The sequence below is a fragment of the Epinephelus lanceolatus genome, chromosome 23 (genome assembly GCF_041903045.1).
Source record: "Epinephelus lanceolatus isolate andai-2023 chromosome 23, ASM4190304v1, whole genome shotgun sequence".
Taxonomy (NCBI): Eukaryota; Metazoa; Chordata; class Actinopteri; order Perciformes; family Serranidae; genus Epinephelus; species Epinephelus lanceolatus.
In genome coordinates, this window is record NC_135756.1 from 11159510 (window position 1) to 11180992 (window position 21483).

General features: G+C 39.2%; 1 protein-coding gene across 2 annotated transcripts in view; it reads left to right on the forward strand.

Annotated features, from left to right (window-relative positions):
* The first annotated feature begins 6537 nt into the window (after positions 1 to 6537).
* Positions 6538 to 21483, forward strand: part of LOC117249176 (fatty acyl-CoA reductase 1) — an 82379-nt gene continuing 67433 nt past the window's right edge. Inside the window, exon 1 of one of the 2 annotated variants that reach the window (XM_033614620.2) lies at positions 6538 to 6692. In XM_033614620.2, coding sequence (XP_033470511.1) covers positions 6684 to 6692 — 9 coding nt within the window. In that variant the 5' untranslated portion in view covers positions 6538 to 6683. Of the gene's footprint in view, positions 6693 to 6751; positions 6900 to 21483 lie in introns of those variants that run through there. The other variant, XM_078165302.1, reaches the window with a different exon arrangement.

A 21483-nucleotide genomic window follows, 5' to 3' on the forward strand; every position in this document is an offset into this window, starting at 1 on the left:
TGAGGCCATTTTGTGTCTCATTAAGGTCATTTTGTGTCACTCTGGGGCAATTCCATGTCTCTTTTAGGCCAATTTGCATCTTTTTGAGGTATATTTGTCTCTGTTGAAGGTAATTTTCTCTCTTGGAAACATTTTTTCTGGTAGTTTTGTGTCCCTTTATATCCATTCAGTGTCTCCCTGTGGTTGTTTTCTGTCAAAGAAGGGCAGTTTAGACCATTTTGTGTCTCTTTGGAGTACTTATCTGTCTCTTTGAGACAATGTTGTGCCTCTTTGAAGCTATTGTGTCTCTTTGAGGTGGTTTTGTGTCTCTTTGGGTCAGTTTTGTGTCTTTTTGGGGTAAGTTTGTCTCTATTAGAGGTAATTTTATGTCTTCTGGTTGTTTTGTGTCCCTTTGTGTCCCTTTAGTGTCTGCTTGTGGTTGTTTTGTGTCAAATTAAAGCTTTTTTGTCTCTCTGAGGTCATTTTGTGCACCTTTGAGGTCATTTTCTGTCTCTTTGAGACAATGTTGTGCCTCTGAAGTTGTTTTGTGTCTATTTGATGAAATGTGCCTCTTTGGGCTAATTTCGTGTCTCTCTGATTTTATGTCTCTTCATGGAAATTCGTGGTCACTTTGGGGCAATTTCATGTCTCCTTGTGGTTGTGTGTTAATTTGAGGCAATTTTTTGTCGTTCTGAGGCCATTTTCTGTGTCAATCATGTTGTGTCTCTTTGAGGTTATTTTGTGTATCTTTGAGGAAATTTTTTTGTCTTTTTTAGGCATTTTGTGTCTTTCTGAGGTACTTTTATGTCTTTTCCAGCGGTTTTGTGTCGCTTTGTATTCATGTTATGGTTGTTGTGTGTCTCCTTGCTGTTGTTTTGTGTCAACTTGATGCAATTTAATGTCTCTCTGAGGTAATGTTTTTTGTCTGTTTGGTTGTTGTGTGTTGTCTTGTGGTTGTTTTGTGTAAGTTTTAAGTAATTTTGTGTCTTTTTTTTTTGGTTGTTTTGTGTTCCACTGTATGTGTGTCCTTGTGGTTGTTTTTTTGAGGTCATTTTGTGTCTAATTGAGGTAACTTTGTGTCTTTCTTTGTGGTCATTTTGTCTCCTTGTGATAGTTTTGTGTCTCTTCCTGGTCAGTATGTGTTTGTCTAAGTGCCAGTTTGCAGGTGTAGGCCAGAGGGGCACTGACATTTGGGCCCCTGGGCCTGTGCCCGGCAGGCTCATTCAGTAATCCATCCACGTACAGCAGTTTTTTGAGTTGTAACTGTTCATCTAAGCCACACAAATGGCTCACATCCCTGGATCTCAGTTGCATCTGACAGCACCGAGCACTGCCCTAATGTTTCTCCCCAACACGCCAACACTAATGTAATTGACAGCAGACATGACTCAGATTTTCAGCATTTGATGGATTGCTTTGCCTCCTCCGCCGACGTCTCTGGTGTAGCATCTCATCAACACTGAACATATTGCCAGTAAAATAACTGCAGTGCAGAGATAACAAAAATATAATTAGTCCATCCTTCTAGAAGACTCTACAATGCTGCACAAAGAAGAGATCTTAACAGCACCTCCAGTGTTCAAGAGTTTCAGTTTCTGTGTCTCGAATTGCCTCACCTTAGCCGGGGGCAACTGTGATGCTTTTATGTGAGGTGAGCCAGGAATTGTTTCGCTGCATTCCTCTGTATCTCACCCTCAACTCATTTGCACTGCTGCACATGGGACGCCAGAGAAGCTACGTAGGTTTACACAACAGGAGAGGTGTATTCCCTCAGTTAGTCAGATTTTCCGAGAGTTGCAGGAAAAACAGTCGACTCATTTGGGAGCTACATTCACTCTGAAAAGACCATTTACTGCTTGAAACGCAGGTTAAATGTAATACAGCACTCATAGTTTAATTCTATAATACAGACAGTCTCAGTCGTGACTTTCTGTGTTAAAAACAAAATTATAATAATAATAATTAAATAAAAAATCAACCCGGATCTTGGTGGGATGGTTATAAATCTCCTCTGAGGAAAGCAAATATTTAAAGGACAGAACGTAACATGTTGCACAACAAGGATTACCTGCAGAACAAGCTGAGGGTTGTCGTGTTCCTGTCTGCCTTTTACTTTTAAAATCAGAGAGACTGTCTGTTACAGCAGATCCTGTCAGCATGTGAGGGCCACTTTAAGGTTTGTGGCTCAAGACCAAGTTTGCATTTATGGATGGTTTGATAAATAGGCCTTTTGGGCACAAACCCAGGGGCCCAAATTATCAGCCCCCGGCCCTCCGGCTTTCACCTGCAAAATGTGATTCAAATAAACACATGCCGACCAGGGGAAGACTCAAACTGACCACAAAGAAACAAAAAAAGACCACAAAGAGATGCAAATCAACTACAGAGGGATAAAAAATGACAACAGAGACAAAAAAAATACAAAGAGATGCAAAACAGCTGCAAGGAGACATGGCTATGCAAGAGGAAAAACAACCACAAAGAGACACAAAATAACTATAAGGAAATGCAACAAAAAAGCTGCAAGGAACCACAAAGAGACTTACAACTACTAAGAAATTGGGTAAAACAACCACAAATAGACAAAAATGACTACTTCGAGATGCAAAGCAACTACAAAGAGATACAAAATGGCTACAAAGAGATGTAACAGCTCCAAAGAGACTCACAAAAAAAATTACAAAAGTGGGCATAACAACCATAAAGACACAAAATTACTACAAAGAGATGAATGAAACTGCAAAGAGATTCAATATGAATAAAGAAAAGAAACCACAAAAAAAGATAAAACAACAACAAAGTGACACAAAATGACTATAGAGAGATTCAAAACATCTGCAACGAGGCACAAAAAGAATCACAACGACAATTTAAAGCGGCAAAACAACCACAAAGAGACACGAAACAGCTACTATGAGATGGAGGCAATTGCAAAGACATTCAGTATGACCAAAAAGAGACACAAAACAACTACAAAGAGATGCAAAAATTCCAAAAAGAGACACAAAATGACCACAAAGAGACTCAAAAAGACCACAAAGAGACACAAAATGACCACTAAGAGACACAAAAGGACCACAGAGAGACACAAAACAACCACAAAGAGACTCAAAATGATCACAGAGATTCAAAATGACCACTAAGAGACTCAAAACGACCACAAAGAGACTCAAAACGACCACAGAGAGACACAAAACAACCACAAAGAGATTCAAAACAACCACAGAGACTCAAAATGACCACAGAGATTCAAAATGACCACTAAGAGACTCAAAACGACCACAAAGAGACTCAAAACAACCACAGAGAGACACAAAATGACCACTAAGAGACACAAAAAGACCACAGAGAGACACAAAACAACCACAGAAAGACTCAAAAAGACCACAAAGAGATTCAAAACAACCACAAAGAGACACAAAATGATCACAAAGAGATTCAAAATGACCACTAAGAGTCACAAAAGGACCACGGAGAGACACAAAACAACCACAGAGAGACTCTAAATGACCACAAAGAGATTCAAAACAACCACAAAGAGACACAAAATGACCACAGAGATTCAAAGTGACTACAAAGAGACCCCAGAAGACTACAAAGTGACCACAGAGATTCAAAATGACCACTAAGAGACTCAAAACAACCACAAAGAGACTCAAAATGACCACAAAGAAATGCAATATGAATAAAATGGGAAAAACAATTATAGACACAGAAACTACAAACAGGAAGTAGAGAGATGTGTAACGACTTCTCAGAGATGCAAAACAAAACACACTTATAAAGTCTGTGTGTCTTATGGCTCCTATGCTCACAGTCATGTTTACAGTCTTCACGCCATCTGACAAACTGTTTATAAGTTACATCGCCTTCACATTGTTGTCATGCACACACTCAGACACATCATACAGTACCCGGAGCTGTCTGTTAAACCTGTTCTACCATCTGCAGAGTCCTAGCACCCCACGTTCATACTTTAACAGCTGAATAGAGATTAATTTTGTCCATTATAGTACAGTTATTGCGCAGCTGTAGCAAAAAAACCAACACTGTGCCCTTCGGCTAAGTGCAGCGAAACTACGACTGTGAGTCATAATCAAAGCTGTAATATGTGGAATAATGGCACCAACTGGAGTTTTAAGTGTCCTCCAGGCAACAGGCTGGCTGTAATAACCGATACGGTGGTGGTTGATGCCTGGTACTTGATAACTTTAATTATACATCAGTGCTTTGCAAGCAGGGAAGCAAATGATCCGCTGTGCATGTTTTTATGTGGGTGTCAATGGAAAAGGCCTGTTCTGACATTAGCTGCAGACTGAAGCATGGGTTGAGTTAAACAGGGAGCTATCAATAGATCATTCAGTGTTAGCAGAGAAGTCCTGTATTGAGTGAGATAATTTACAGACCCTTTAAGTTTATCACATCGTTAAGAGAACATGGATGATGTTCTGGTTTGGGGTCATCAAATTAATTTGGTCTTATCTTGTTTTATCGATGCTTAATGTCCAGATTTATGCTCTTATAGAAATAAATGATCAAACTGCGAATGTGTAAAGTCAGGGTATACTTTGTATCCCCACAGAGCCTCCAGTGACAGCACAGGTGTAGATTTCCAAGGGGACGCAGGGGACACACACTCCTCAATATTTGGAACACGTGCAGTTCCGTCTCGCTGACTTGATCAGAGACTTCTTTTAAACTTGGAGATATATTCACATTAATGTCATGTAGCATCTTTCCTAGTTTTTCGTCCATAATAGCAGCTATGCGTCATCACCTCAAGAGATTTTGACAGACTCGGGTCAACTTCCAAGCTAGCTGTGTTAGCTGTTAGCTGCTAGGCATGACAAGATTTTACGAAGTTGGACATGGTCCTTGATCAACACCCTACATCACATTCCTGGGCCAATATTGCAGTCAACCAATCACAGCCTTCTGACATCATCAGTGTGCTGCTCCTGTGCTTCTATCAAAATTCCCACTGCAAGGTTAGTGAGTTAGCTTGCTAACTAGGTTGGCTATGCTAACAAGTCAACTTGCCAATAGAGCAGAATATGAGCAAGTTAGCTTGCTAACTAGGTAGGCTATACTAATGAATAAACTTGCCAATAGACTAGAAAATTAGTAAGTTAGCTTGCTAATTACATAGGCTATGCTAATAAGTCAACTTGCAAATAGACTAGAATATTAGCAAGTTAGCTTGCTAACTAGGAAGGCTATACTAATCAATAAACTTGCCAATAGACTAGAATATTAGTAAGTTAGCTTGCTACTAGGTAGGCTATGCTAATGAGTAAACTTGCCAATAGACTAGAATATTAGCAAGTTAGCTTGCTACTAGGTAGGCTATGCTAATGAGTCAACTTGCCAATATACTAGAATATTAGCGAGTTATCTTGCTAACTCGGTTGGCTATGCTAATCAGTAAACTTGCCAATAAACAGCAATACTAGAAAGTTATCTTGCTAACTAGGTAGGCTACGCTAACAAGTGAACTTGCCAATAGATTAGAATACTAGCAAGTTAGCTTGCTAATTACAAAGGCAATGCTAATGAATAAAAAAAAAGATTTGTGTTACAGGTGGCAGTCCAGATTGCCACCTTGGAAATATACCTGTATTCAAAGATTAGTGATTTCAAAAAAAAAAAAAAAAAATACTACTAATTTAAAATGGGTGCCATTTGTTATATAAATATTTATGTCCTCAAAAAGGCAACCTAATCTGCATCATGTTTTTATTTTTATTTGTAAAATAGTCAGTAAAACTAAAATGAAGTTATATGCTTTTTCTACATAAGCAATAAAAAATATAAATCTACTATAAAAATTATTCAATTAAATAATTAATTTCTTACTTTCTTTGATATTTTTCTCAGACACGCAACGATGATTGTTGAGTGATATTTATGTTAATGTCATTGACAATACATGCATGATAGCGAGCACCAGGGCCCGTCATAATAGTGTGCACTGGGGCCCATAATAACTTCTGAGGACTTTTATTTTGCCAAAATTTGATTTAAACATGTATATATATATATATAAATTAGTGCATAAAAGTCCAGCAGAATGCAGGAAATTAAGTGTTTGATGCTAAAATGTTAAGATGGACCTACACCCTTAATTGAAAGGCTACTATGAAACCCCATCTATGGCACACACCATAAATGTCCCTAACTATAAGCCTTTGCATGATAATCCTAGTTTTAAAAGTTATTGTCAAAACTACACTGTATTTGCAATGTAACCATTTAAATGTTATATTAAAGTTAAATAATGTGTTTATATTTATGTGACACATGCCGAATTTTATATTTTTATTAGTCAAAGAGAAACTGACTAAATGCTTTCCAACAATCAACGACTCCACGCATTTCAAACACGTCACGTTAACTTCCCATATTTTTGAATGAGCTTTGGCGTGACGCTCGATTTGCACTCGTCAGAACGGCGTGTAACGGCGGGGCTAGGGGAGGGCCCACGGGCGGAGTGACGCGCCCTGCCCACTCAGTATCCCACATTAGTGTGGCAGTCTGTCTCGCTGCTGTAGTCTGCAGACAGACAGGCAGTCGGCGGATCCGTGGAAGTATCCCAACAGCCAGAGCCCAGGGGCGGCCGGTGGGAGGAGGCAGAGAGTCCGCAGCTGCCGCACCGCACAGCCTCTTTGACAGCAGCAGGAGGAAGGAACCGCCCGCACCAGCCCATGTCTACGGTAGGAAGGGTTTTATTTCTTTTTCTATTTTAAATCGGCGGTGGTTCAGTGTATCGGGATTAGTACATGGACTGTGGGAGGCAGAGATGTGTCTTGGCACGCCGCTGCCGGAGCATCTTTCATTGGATTTGTCTGCTGTGTGATCGGAGCCGCGGGAATGAGCATCAACACGCCGGAGCTGAAAACGTCTCCGCGCGCACTCAGCCGGTAACAGTCACAGTGTGTCGGCTTTTTATCAGTCGTTTGTTTCAGTGTGACCGTGGGAGTTGTGTAACGGGAGAGCACGCAGTCAGCACGGAGCTGTAGCCGCCTCCGATAGCAGGGCGGCGGGTAGCGGGACAGCTCGAGCCGCAGTCAGCGTGGAGCAGCTGCGGGAAGCTAGTAGCCTGTAATGCCAACGATACCGGAAGTACAGGCTGTGGCCTTCAAAAGAAAAGCATATTAAATAACAAAAACACACGAGTTACAATTTATTACGGGTTTAAATGAGCGTAAAAGTAGAGTTTCTCTGAGGCTACACATTTTTAACAACTTCATAAATTAATTAAAATTCGTAAAACCCAATATGAGGGTATTGTATTGAGGACTTTGCACAAAATCTACCTTTTTAAGTAGTTAAAAAATTGGACTTGTAGCCTGATTGTCCCCAGCCAGTTAGAGTAATTGTAAACTGTCATGAAGACAGTTGAGTGTTTCACATCATGGACATAGGAAGTTATAATACTGTTACTTAAATTATGAGAAAAAAAGTACCTTTCTTTCAAAAGCTAATTAAAAAATGCTAAAATAAAAAAAAATACTAAAATAAAACAGTTTTCTATTTTATATCATCTTTGGTTTGAACTGAAATCAGTAGTAGATTAACCTGTCAGCTGATGGACAGAAAATAAACAGTTTTGTTCTAAGATTAATTGTTTAACTTGCAAATAAATGTATGAAGCAGTTTCTTCTAGTGTTGTCACCACACTGGAATTTCTTATTTCATACAATACCTTGAAAAGTATTAATATGTTATACCATTTTCAATGTCACAGGAAAAAATTGACATTAATATTCACGGTTGTTTGAACTGAAATGTGTAGAAGAACAGAAAATAAACTATTATTGTTGTTTGATTAGTTGTTAAAGTTGCAAACAAAAGTATGAAGTAGCTTCTTGTGTTTCACGAGACTGTAATTTCAAACTTTGATACCATACCTTGAAAAATATCACTGCTTGTCACAGGGAATAATTGATACTGATAGCCTAAAATTCTGTTTTTTTATTGCAATACAAATATAACAAGGCTATAGCACGACAGTGACAACTTTTTTTTTCTTGGTTGGTGGCGGTGAACATCAGAATGACTGTACTAAATGTCAACAGAGAGCAAAAAAGTGCAGCTGTTACTGTAGGAAATGGGTATTGAAACTGTTTCAAATATTCAGTATTGATAAATAGACATTTTGAAAACACTATTTTCCCCTTGCAGCTCCTAAAATGTTAGGATTAGTTTTTTGGCATTTTGTACCCTCAATGACTAACTGATAAACTACTTGGCCAAGTAACTGATACAGAAAATATTCAATAGCAGCAAACCTGATGTTGTCATGTGTATGTTGTGCTTCATTTTTTTTTTTTTTTATTTTGAAAAGTTTTACCGGAAAAGCCATTTCACCAACGTTTCTACCTTGACTCTGACGACTGGAGAGCGTTGGCACGGATTTGCGGATTTGTGAGAATATTTATTGTGTTTAATTGTTTTCTAACTCCAGCAGTGATAATAACAGTGTGTGTGGGGAAAGTTGACATTATTACAGAGCTGTTTATTATAGATCTGACCACTCTGTCGTGTTTCGTGTGTGTGTGTGTGGTTTGCCATGTGGAGGCGAGCTGTTTGAATCACCTCCTGGCTGATGTGCTCTGTGCTGAGCAGTAAGAAGACTGAGGAGCACAGCTGACTCTCCTGGTCATGAATGTGCAGCTGGGCGGCAGCTTGGTCCACCCCAGACCACAGCTCCCAGTCTGAGTGGAAATTCCCTCACAGTATGCAGATCTGAGGAGATGTGGGGTGTTGCATAATGACTTTACATTCTTACTTTAGACTCGTTTATACTGTAGGAAGAGCTCTAAGCTGCAGTGTTACTTCTTATCACTGCAGTCAGTCCTGTCTGTTTTGTCTGTCCTATCTATCAGCACTATTTTTACATTTCAAAAAGTGAAAGGAAACTTCAGTGATAGTCTTAACTTCATATACCACTGAACCAGCCTGCTCTACATGCTGCATTGCTTTTGCCAGATGTCATATCACCAGTGCGAGGGCGTCATTTCCATTCAAATCAGCATATAATTGGGAAAAATTGAAACTGAAACTATCAGTATGTTTTATCCAGCCTTGTAAGCACAGACTCTTAGGTCACAGCTTATTACCTCCCAGCAGTGTAAGGACATTACTTTGATAGGGGAAGGTCTTCCTTACGATCCAGAAATCACTGCAAACAAACTGTTGACACAGAGACAGCTAAAAGTTATATCCATATCCACTTTAAATAGAGCTGCAACTGGCGTTGTTTTTTTTCTTCTCAGTGAAATGTTTTGTCAGTAGAGTTACCATCCATAACACACAGATGGAACAGGTTTCCTTCTATAAATATTTGGGCATTATGTGGACGCTGCTTATCCTGCAGTGCACATATAGATTATATTTTTAGCAAGGTACAACATTTACTTTCTCAGGAGACGGAGGTCATTTGGAGCAAACAAGATCCTGGTATTGTTTTTCCAGTCTATAACACAGAATGTTATGCAGTATGGAATCAGTGTGTGGTACAGTTGTCTCTCTGTTCAGCTCAAAGTTAGACTTCCTAGACTAATACATATCTGCTCTAAGACTGGGTCACACACTTGAGTCAAGTTCACAAGCTGCGTGAATTAAACTATGTTGTCTGTCTCACTTAATTTGAAAAAGAAGATACTGTAATACCTTGATACCACCCAAACCTACTAGGTAAGATTAATTTGTTGTGCTGCATCTACTTTCGTAATGTCTGATGTGATTTGTAGTGTTTGTAGTTTTGTTGTTTGGTTAAATGTTTTTTGTGTTCAGGCTTATTAATGTCAAACTGTTGACATTCTGGGAATTGAGATGAACTCCTGTTGTAATTGACGCCTTCAAATGTCTTGTTTTGTCTTAACGATAAACACAGGCTATATAAATAATGAACTTAGCTACTGTGACGTCACCCACTGGTTTGTGGAATCCCGTTTTCAAACCTCAAGTTCGGCCGTCACCATCTTGGTTTTTTGGAGAAAGAGATGACTGTATTTACTGTAGATGATAGGTTGGAGCTGTGGAGCAGCATGGGATGGATCCGACATGCGTAAATTTATGCCTAAATAAAATATGAGTAAGTTATTTAAAAATGTACCCCTCGTACGGCTGTCGTGAATATGGAAATTAGCTTCCGAGACCAAAACCATGTTTTGTACCAGGTTGTAAACATGGTTATTTCTGCAGTAAAATAGGGTCTATGGGGATTTACTCTGTTTTCGGGCCGGCCTCAAGTGGCCATTAGAAGAACTGCAGTTTTTGGCACTTCCGCACTGGCCCCATTTTTCAGCCTTGGAGGTTGCCGCTCTCCAATAACCAATATACAGTGCTGATATAAAACAAGAGAAAAGGAATAAATGGTGACATTTGAGAAGCTGGAACCATGGAAAATAACAAATTTCAATTATAGAAATAGTTGCGGATAAATTCTCTGTCGCTCGACTAATCAATTGAAGGTCTAGTGTGTAGGATTGAGTAGCATATAGCAGCGAGGTTTCAGATTGCAATCAGCTGAAACCTCTGCCATGTGCCCAGCATGTAAGAGAGCTGCAGTGGCCAACGGAAAACACAAATTGCCCTATCTAGAGCCAGTGTTTGCTTCATTGCTCTGAACTACATCAGAAACATGGCAGTGCAACATGGTGGATTACGCAAACAAAAATACAACAGTTCTTATTTCCAGGTGGTTACGTGCCATATCTGCCCATATGTCCCTTTAAATCCTACAGACTTTAAATGAACTGATCCTCGCAGCTCTACTTCAAAGTGTGTATCATCAACAATTACATCATACAAAACAGGAAATATCAGTCCATCACATTGTGCAAACTGCGAAGATTTCACCCCTCAGAAGGTGTTTTGGTGTGTGATCACAGACTTGTCACCATCAGCTATAAGTGGCAAAATGAGGAAGGTGTCTCACGCTGATTTCTAAATCGGGATCACAAATAGAGCTCTAATTATCATCACGAGATGACCTACATTTTGCTCTCAGATAGGTACGTGTGCACGCATGTTGGCGAATGTGTGCTCATTTATATATTTATAGCCGCACTAAGTTATGACCAGATGCTGCCGGAGAGGATTTTGTTCTCAACGTGACTTCATTTCTGGCTTCTTGAGAAGTTTCACAACAAAGTACGGGGCAGGGCCAGATTTAGAAAGTCCCGCTATTGTCTTATAGGTTTGCAACCTTCCTGGTTTACACATGTGCAGCCGCTCATCCGGTGCTTTCTCACCTCCAGCCACAATTGTTCCTGTGAAACCCCCCAGGTCTCGTCTTTTGTCCTCATTTCTCTCTCACAGCCTTCCATCTTTTTTGTCAACTTTTGTTTCCCACCTTCTACCCCTCCTGTCTCATGTTGCAGCTCTGTATACATCTCTACTACTCATGCATTTCTATACCACAGTAGTAGCATGGTTACAATGAGTGAATGGAGAGGCAGCAGCGTGGGAGCTGATTTCTTCCTTGCATCTCCGTGTCCGCAGTTTCAGTCACTTCGAGAGAGGCTGTGTGAGTTAAGATGTGGTCTGGGGCGAGGGGATTGCAGTGTGCTTCCTCTTCAGCAGATAAACAACCACTGCAAGGATGTAAATCGCCGTTTTATATCGGTCAGCGTGAGTGAGTCTGTGTATGTGTGTATGGAGGAGAGAAACCCGTATTCAGCACTGCTACTGTTCACAAATGTCAGCCTCAGGTTTCATCATTCGATCCTGTTCAGCTGTGATGACATGACATGGATCATGCTACATGTCAGTTTGGACATTTTTTGTAAGGAGTACTGTGTGAATTTCTTTGATTTGCCCCCTCGGGGGAATTTTAGAGAAGCACATCCATAAATCACAATTTACTGTCTGCATCAAAGGAAGGACGCTCCCAGTGGACATTTATTAAAATGACCGTGTCCTCAAAGATCAACTGAGGTGAAACGTCATCAGCTTTGAAGTCTCTGTGACATTTATGGTCATGACAAACATTTTTATGAAGAAATAAAGTATTAGGTATAGTGTGATTGGTGGCTTTGTTGTGCTTTAAGCTAAATGCTAACATCATCATGCTAACCTACAATAACAATGTTAAATGCTGATGGTTAGCAAGTATAATTTTGAAGGGGACCTATTGCACTCATTTTCAGGTTCATACTATATTTTGGGTTTCAGTGGTCAAATAACACTTTGTTTTCCTTATACTGTCCATACTGCAGCACCTGTATTCACCCTCTGTCTGAAATGCTCCAGTTTAGCACCTGTCTCTTTAAGGCCCTCCTCCCAAAAATCTCAGTAGGCTCTGATTAGTCAGCATTTTCAGGTCTTTCATATCTCTGTCTCTGCCATAGATATTAATAATTAAATACCAGGCCCCAAGATGGCACCTCTATCTATCTATCTATATCTATCTATCTTTATCTATCTATATATATATATATATATATATATATATATATATATATATATATATATATATATATATATATATATATATTTAAGTGGATTTGCTCACCTGACGCATCTGCCAAAAAAAGTTTATTGCTTCAAAGTTTAGTTCCACGGTATGTGGCCCACTAAATATGAGCAGTAGTGTTTCTCCCACTGGCCCCGCCTGTGAGTTCCCGCTCAACTCATAGATGACATCACAGATTTTTAATTTGCTTTTCTCAGCTTACGGAAAGTCTTTCAATTATATAACCACCACGGCTCAAAAATGCAGAATCAAAAGATTCACAATTGACCTTGTCTGCAGTTCGAGGTTTCCTGTCAGTAGTTAGTGCAGCCGGGAAATGAGTGTAAAGGAGAATAGCAGCACTTTCTACGGAGAAAAATCACCAGTGACAGCTCCCAAACATGTTTCAGCAGGAATATGATCCAAAATCGGGGAGAAATTACAAACATCATCGACCAAAATTGCATGTTTCCCACGACATTAGCATGTAGCTACATGTAGCAGTGTGCCTGATGCAGATAACCATATAGAGCACTGCAGGAGTCCTAAACTTGGAAATGAGTTAGCATTCATTTAGATGCCTGAAATAAGATCTGTGGTTAACACAAGCTTAAGAGACTTCAACATTTTGTTCTGTGACACAGACTTTGTCAGTAAACACCCCACTTGTGAATTTTGAAGCTCTTAGTTGTCTTTAAAAAGGCGGTTGCCAACAAGTGGCTAAATGAGACTAGCTTCCAGAACATCATTACGCCAAACATGGCTTTACAGACTTGTTGTGGTGTGGTGTTACACAACTGTAGTGTAGTTTGTTTAGCCTACAGTCAGCTAGCTTTTTACTTCTGGGGATTGCATTTAGGCTTCAAAAGTCATAAACGTGGGGTTGTGAAGATTAACTTGTTGAACACATAAGTAAAGTTTTGTTTGCCACAGAGCTCATTTCCTGCAATAATCCAAGATCCAATGGAAAAATATCATTGTTTTTTGATGAGGGAACCAGGGCAATGCTAACTTCCGCGGTAGCTGACAAAAAAATATCAACCCTGCAGCTTCAATACACAACCGGACATGTTTTAGCAGGAATATGATCAGAAATAGGGGTGACTTAAACCACAGTGGCAACCAAGATTACATGTCTCCCTGACATTAGCATGTAGCTACATGTAGCATTGTGCCTGGAGCAGATGACCATATGGAGAAATTTGTCACAACCTAGCATTAGCTTGTAGCTAAAGTATTGTTTTAAACATTGGCCACATTTATGGACATCTGACATTGTAACATTTTGACTGAAAAAAGGAAACACATAATGGGTCCCCTTCTAACATGTTTACTTCCTTATTTTAGCATGCTAACATTAGCTTGTTAGCACTCAACACAGAGTACAGTTGAGGCTGTTGGGAATGTCTGTTAGTTTTGCAGCTGTTCCTGGCATATCATAATTTCCTCATTAACACTACCTGACACTTCTACTTTTTATGCCAGCAACAATGCGGATAAACAACTTCACAGACAAAGTGCGTCTTAATCTTTGATGTGATTTAAGAGTGTGGAATGTTTCAGATTGTTTGTACATTCTTCTCACAGCCGGGTGGTTTTGTCTTCATTCATCTTGTAGTCATGCCAGTCAAACCAGTGTCAGAGCTGGCATACAGCTAAACGACTCGAATGATAACATGTTGCAATTCAAGAGGAAAACACTTGTTAAATAAACAGCAAACACAAGTGTTTGGGAAAAAAATGCTAAAAGCTATGAAAGCTAAATCAGCTAAAAGTAGCACACAGTTTAGCTGTGGGCTGTGCTGTTTCCTCAGAGCCAGGTCGGCAGTAATGAAGGAGCAGTGTCCCTGCACCTGTGGTTGTTTCTCATGGGACGCTGCAGGTTAGTTTGAATCAGCATTTGGTGTAAAGGCCGTGGACGGTGAGGATAAATGAGCAGGAGAAAGGGGCCATGAGAGGGAGGGAGTGTGTAGATCACCTCGAGGGTAGTCCTGTAAAGAGGACATCCTCTTTGATTTTAAATGGATCAAACAAGTGTGTGTTTGCATTCCATTTTTGAACGCAGGCTTTACAGTTTAAGAATTTGGATGTATTTTTCTTGCTGTTACAGGCAGCAGCTGTCTTTCACATAGTCCTGGGTATCAAACCTCAGTGCTTATTGATGCTTAGTTGGATTTTTAGGCTTGTTTACTAATGATTCAGTAGATGTTTTCTGCCCAAAATCAAGATATTTTCCAACTTCGAACCATGTTTTTTTAGCCCAAAGTTCTAAAAACTAAACTGTAAAGCTGTTGCTGATGATCAATTAATTGTCATTTTTTAACCTGAAAAAGCCAAACATCTTTGGTTTCAGCTTGTTGATTGTGAGAATTTTGCTGCCCGTCTTGGTCAGTTATGATAGTAAATACCGTATGGGTTTTTGTAGGTTGGATAAGATGTAGCAGGAAGTGGAACACGGCACTGTGGGCTCTTGGGAAATTATTACAATGGTCATCTTTTACTATTTCCTGACATTTTATAGACAAAACTATTAACCAGAGTAATTAAGAAAATAATATGCAGGTTAATCAATAATGAAAATAACTGTAAGGTTATGCCCTAGATTAGATATTTCCTGATTTATACCAAAGTAGGTAAAGTTTGTGTACAGCTGCTTGTGTTGAGACAATGTTTTAAATTTGGGAACTTTACACTCTATCAGTACTCTAATGCTTAGGGGTGGGAATTACCAGAGGATCAGCGATACGATATTTCAATGATACTTAAGTCATGATACAATATTATTGTGATTTTAGATATGCTGCGATATGCTGAGCATTGTAATAACATTTATTGCAATTTATTAACCTTTTTCAACTGTAAATTATGACCCCAAAAGAAAACTTTGTCGACAGCTGTTTTATCTAATAAGATTAAGTTTTCAATCTGTTCGTCTCACTTCAGACGTTTTTACAGCAGCAAAATGTATCCAGTAATTTTTATTTGTCATATTAATGATTTATATAATAATAAAAAAAAAATAGATACTGTGTGACGATACAATATTGCCACACAAAAATATGGCAATATGTAGGATCGTTTTGTCCCCCCACCCCTAATAGTGCTAAAACTTGCTGTGTCAGTTTGTGAAACGTAACTATAACAACTTAATTTTGGGAATATGGAATATATGAGCACAATATGAATTAAAACAAATAAGGTCTCTAAACTAGACTCCAGCAAATCATTTGCTCACGTCGAACCTGCCTTAACTGATAATGTACTTAAATGGTACAGTTCCATATCACATAGCATAACCTAAGCCCGAATGACACACATTAAATCTGGGGGTTTTGGGGCCCATGGTGCTCTAGGACCCCTGGGACAGTTCAATTCAACAATTCAAAAATACATATTTTTCCTCTTACCTGTAGTGCTGTTTATTAATCGAGATTGTTTTGGTGTGAGTTGCTGAGTGTTGGAGATATCAGCGATAGAGATGTCTGCCTTCTCTCTAACATAATGGAACTAGATGGAACTCAGCTTGTCTTTTGACAAACTCAAGAGCAATGTCTCTTTCCAGAAAACAAGAGGCTCTTGCTCTTGACAGTGCGAGATGTAACCATTAATGGCGTCCTCCTCTGCTAAGCTACAGTGTTATTCTAATAGTTCCATACCATTACCTCAATGCTACAGCTTATCTGAGGAGGATATAATTACTGTTTTGCGCTATCACAAATACGAGCGTCTCGTCCATGAGCAGATGCACACTTCCTTCTGCATGGTGATACGATCGTTGGGTGTAGTTTGAAAGACACAAAATAGTTCCTGGATGAAACAGTTCGTAACAAGGTCTGTGGATTATCTTGAGTAACCAGGTCATGATTTCTGGAAAGAGACATTGATGTTAAGTTTTTTTAATTGTATTTTTTTGGCACTTTGAGCACCACAAGCAGAGTGTCATCTAGTTCCATTCTTTTGTAGAGAAGTCAGACATCTCTTTTCAATTTTGGGGTGAACTGTCTCTTTAAGAGCCCGACAATTGATTTTCATGCTGTATGACCCACATTGAAACGCCTGCCTGAAGATAAGATGGTAAATGCAACTTTCTGTAAGACTGCAACATGTTTTTAAAAAGATGTGATGTAAAACATACTCTATATTATCTGTAGTTAATAGGCTACAATGTTTAAAAGCACTGTTGTGGTCCTTCATGTTGAAGGCTTAAGCAGATGTTGTAAATTAGCACGGGTCACCTTGCAGCACCTCTCAGCATCTGCGGATCCCGTGGGCCTCCTGACTGTTAATAACCAAAGGGGGGTGTTTTGATGGGCTGAATGACATTGAACCCCACATGGACATGGGTGCTCCTTTAACGGCATGTCACCAGAGGGTAATGGAGAGGATTTACAGGCACTCTCTGGCAGTGAGTCACCCAGTGTTGATTAATGGAGCCACTGACCACCACCCAGAATACAAGACCAGTCTAAGATATCGTATTAGGTACAAAGTGCTTTAATTAGAAGTGGGAAAAGACATGAGAGCGCCAATGTAAAACTTTGAAAGAACAAACTGTTTCAAATACAGTAAATTACGCTCTACTGACATTAACTGCTGAACCAGCACATTCAGTATTAGTTCACCTAGGATAGATTAGGTTTTACTTCTCTATAATGTCCTACGCAGCCTGTTGGAGCTTGTGTACCAATAGCTTTGGTGAGGGAAGTGCAACGTTCAGGGAATGTGTCAGACTGTGAAGAGCAAGCGGTTGTTGCAACATCACTTCCTTAGCAACATTAATCTGTTGTTGCGGGCGTTGTCACTCTCCAGAAACATGATACTGCAGGTAGTGCAGCGTTTCCACACTGACACATTTACCAGAATTAACGCAGGTAAATCCAACCTGTGTCCTCGGGGCTTTAATTTGTGTTCCCACATGTCAAAATAAACTTCAGTAGTAGAGGATTTACCGAATGAGGGAAGTGATTCACCTGAAGAGTAATCAACCACTTAAGCGTGTACAGCCACATCACGATCAGATGTGTATGGAAGCCCATTTCTGCCATTGTGATGAAAAATAAACAAGATCCTGTGAGTCATTATAATAGTGTTGCACGGTATACCGGTACTAAAACAGTACTGCGGTACTAGAGTATTCCAAACGCTACTATACTGCATTTGGAAAATACTGGTACTTTGAAATTGATTCAGTTCATTAATTTAGTTAATTTATTTTACTCATTTATGCACACAAACGCCTTTCTTGTCTGTATCAACATTCGCAGCTGGCGCACGTGAAAAAAGACGAGAAAGTCTGCCTCGCAAAGGGAGACAACACGAGACAACACAAACTTGGTGGAACATTTGAGTTACCAAACCATGACGTCCGTACCGAGGTACTTACCGAACCATGATTTTTTTGGTACCGTTACACCCCTACTATTTATTGTTCTAAAGGTTTGTATCCAAAAGGACTTTTCCTTAGGGAACGTACCGAAGAGTATCGAAAAGTATCGAAATTCATATTGGTATTGGTACTGAAACAAAGATTTTGGTATCGTGACAACACTACATTATAATGAGAAACTTTCTCAAGTCAAGGACTTAGCATGGCAAAATGGTTACTTATTAGGGGTGGGAATCACCAGAGGATTCACGATACTTGAGTCACGAAACAATATTTGTGCAATTTTAAATATGTTGCGATGAAATATATTGGGGTTTATTACCTTTTTTTCAACTGTAAGTTACGTCCCCAGAGGAAAACTTTGTCAACATCTGTTTTATCTATTAATATAAAGTTTTCAGTCTGTTCATCTCACCTCAGACATTATTTTGTAGCAGCAAAATCTAGTGGACTGAAAAATCAATTTTAATTTAATTAAGCCTAAAGTTTAATTTGTATTTGTAATGTTAATAGTTTATATATTTTAAAAAATAGGTACTTGGCACTGTGTGATGATACAATATTGCCACACTAAAATATCCATCGCTACGCTGTATCGATTTCTCGCCACCCCTATTACTTAGTATTGTAAAATAATGAGAAGCTTTATCAAAATATTGACCTAATATCTCAAAATAATGAGAAACGTTGCTGAGTCATTATTTTGAGAAGGTTTCGTGTTATTTTGAGATATTAATAATTTTTTGAGGATTTTTTTTTTCTTGTTTTGAGATGCTACCTTTTTCCAGAAAGTTTCTCATTATTTTGAGATACTAAAGAAATTGTTTGAAAATATAAAGTAATATTTGAGAGTGGCATTACTTTGAGACTCAAACTCATTATTTTGAAATACTAACAAATTCTAAGATACTAAGCAATTGTTTTGAGAAAGTTTCTCATTATTTTGAGATACCTGTTGAGTTTAAATACTAAATCGTTTTTTTTTTTTTTTTTTTTAAATAGTTTCTCAGTTAAATTATTTTTTTAATCACACTGGCATAACAGGGCCTCCACAGATAACCCTACCACAGTCACTAGAAGAAGAAAAGGATTTATGTTCTCCAACTAGTTGCACATAGTCCCTGAACGGGGTACATCACACCTCGCTGGTCGTGATACACAAATATTTGACTGTGACGTCAACGGGCAGAAGCCAAAAAGTCCAGTGTTTCTCACTCTGGGCTCGGACAGGGTGGTGCTACAGATAACCAAACTATATATATATTTCAGCAGTCAGTCCAGCTCCAAAAATCTGTTGGTGACTGCAGATGTTTTGATCGTGGCGGGCCACTACCCTGGAGTTTACTTTGACATAAGACAAAGAAAAGCAGCAATTTTCCAGGTTTGAGAAGCCGGAGCCAGAGAGTTTGGTGTTTTTGCGTAAAATGGACTTTGACCATTCTTCAATTATCAAAAATATTTGCGCAAGATTTTGCGATTGATTGATTTATGTGAGTAACCGCCTGAGCTCTAGTTAAGTCTGCTTTTTCCTTGAAGCAATAGTTTCTCAGGGAAGCTAAAGTCTCCATTTTTCGTGGCCTTTAGTTTGAATGAACCATAATAATGATAAAAAAGACAAAGATAACAGTGTTCGAAAAGGAGTACGTAGAAGTAAAATGTACATGTCCCTACCCCTTTCTTAAATTTCTTCTTTTAACTGATATATTATTTCAACAAATTCCCAAATGTATTTACAACTAATATACAACTATTCCCAGTCTATTTACCACCCAATTAAATGAATAAGTAAAAAATCCAGTTTATTTAGTCCAAGTACCACCCAGTGTTACAAAATATATATGCACTCCCCTAACACAATGTTTCCTTGTCTATATATCTGCCAAAATATATTAAAATTGATTCATATCTGTGCTTTGTTTCAACTTAATTTACTATCATACCTCACTCTGTGTATTACCTCAACATATAATCTTATATTCTTTTCATGGTTGACCTTGCCATGGCTGGAATTTGTGGCAGTTAGTTGATCTTGTTGTCACAGGACCTGTTGTGTACACTTGGTAAATACAACACCAAGAATTAACTCTAAGTTTCTAATTTTGAGTTCTCGGAATTTGGAATAACTTCGACTGTTTATCTTAGCAGCCTGTCAGACAAGTGTATCGTTGCTCACCTCCCCAGAACGTACAAGAGTTTCCATCGTACGAGGCGTACGGGCTAACTGACTGCTGCAGGGGGCTCGTGCCTGAGGCTTTCATGTTTAGTTGCTTCAAGACAGTTAAAGTTTACTTTTCTCACTGTCTCCACTCTCTGTGTGTCCTTTATGTCACAGCTCAAGGTTTTGTCTTTTTAAAGGAGGAAGCCTCTGGGGCTAATTTGGACTGATGTTTGTCCCCATTAAGGGATGTCAAAGTGGCCCAACCTGGCTGTCTGTGTCTGGGACTTTTTGGACCAACGCCCAGCCCTCCTATGCATGGTCACCATGGCTGGCAGCCAGCACTATGCATAGCTTCCTCTTTATACCTGACAGTCTTTGCTCTCCCTGAGACCTGGGTGCTCAGGATCCATACTAAAAATGTAAGTATGGACAAAAGCCAAAAAATGGCATGTGCCAAAATATATTTGATAGTTTCCACCACCTGCATCGCCAATTTCCCATCACTCAGGCCTCATTTTGTGCCTACACAATCTTTATAAATTAGACCCCTGACCATTAACACCTAATGGAGTACTTCCTCTCACTTGTCCGCGTGTTAGTCGAACAGAAACGAGAGCAGGAGCTTATTGTGATTGCATCCTCCACACCAGCAACACAATGCATCACAGTACTGGCCGGGTACAGAGGAGATAAAGGACGCCACTCCCAGAGCTGCTTTGAAATGAACCATGGAGCATTTTGTTAAAGACGGATCAAAGACAGTAAATAGCCCCGTTCTTATCTGGGATTAATAAAGCCCCATAGCAAGTTTTCATTGACTGTATGGCCTTTCACTCTACCCATGTTTTTTACTGTGCAGGTTGAAGCCATTACGTTTTGCACTTAGTTTGGTGTGGTGCTGCTACAATTAGTGCAAAACAATTTGTAAACAGTAAACACCGACACCACCATATGCAATGTGTTCTCTGCTCTCACATCCAACAAACAAAGAGCTAGGGCTACACCTAAGGATTACTTTTTTATTAATCTAATGATTCTTTTCTCGATTAGCTAATTTATTCATTATTACAAAGATTTTGTTAATAATTAATTTACGCAAAATAAATATAAAATACTTGAATACTACTGAGAAACAATAGCAGCCCTTTCCTTTTTATTTTAGCATTCTACTAATACAGTGAATGGTACTCGTCGCTGGCTATCCAGAGCTTGAGGCTAACAGCTGTTGTTCTGGTGACGATAGAAGATTTGTGTGGGACAAACAGATCTTTGCCGGTACGTCTTCAGGACAAAAGAGATTTTGTATCTAGGCATAACTATTGCGTAGCAAATGTCAAACTATATCAAGATGCTACAACCGAGAGCATCTTTGCACTCTAATCACTGGGAGGAGAGCTAGTTAGCTGTTAGCAGCCGATGGGCAGCAGAGTTCTGCAGTGTGATGGCTGATGGAGCTAACAACTAACTGAGCATAGAGCTAACAGCTAGCAGAGATAA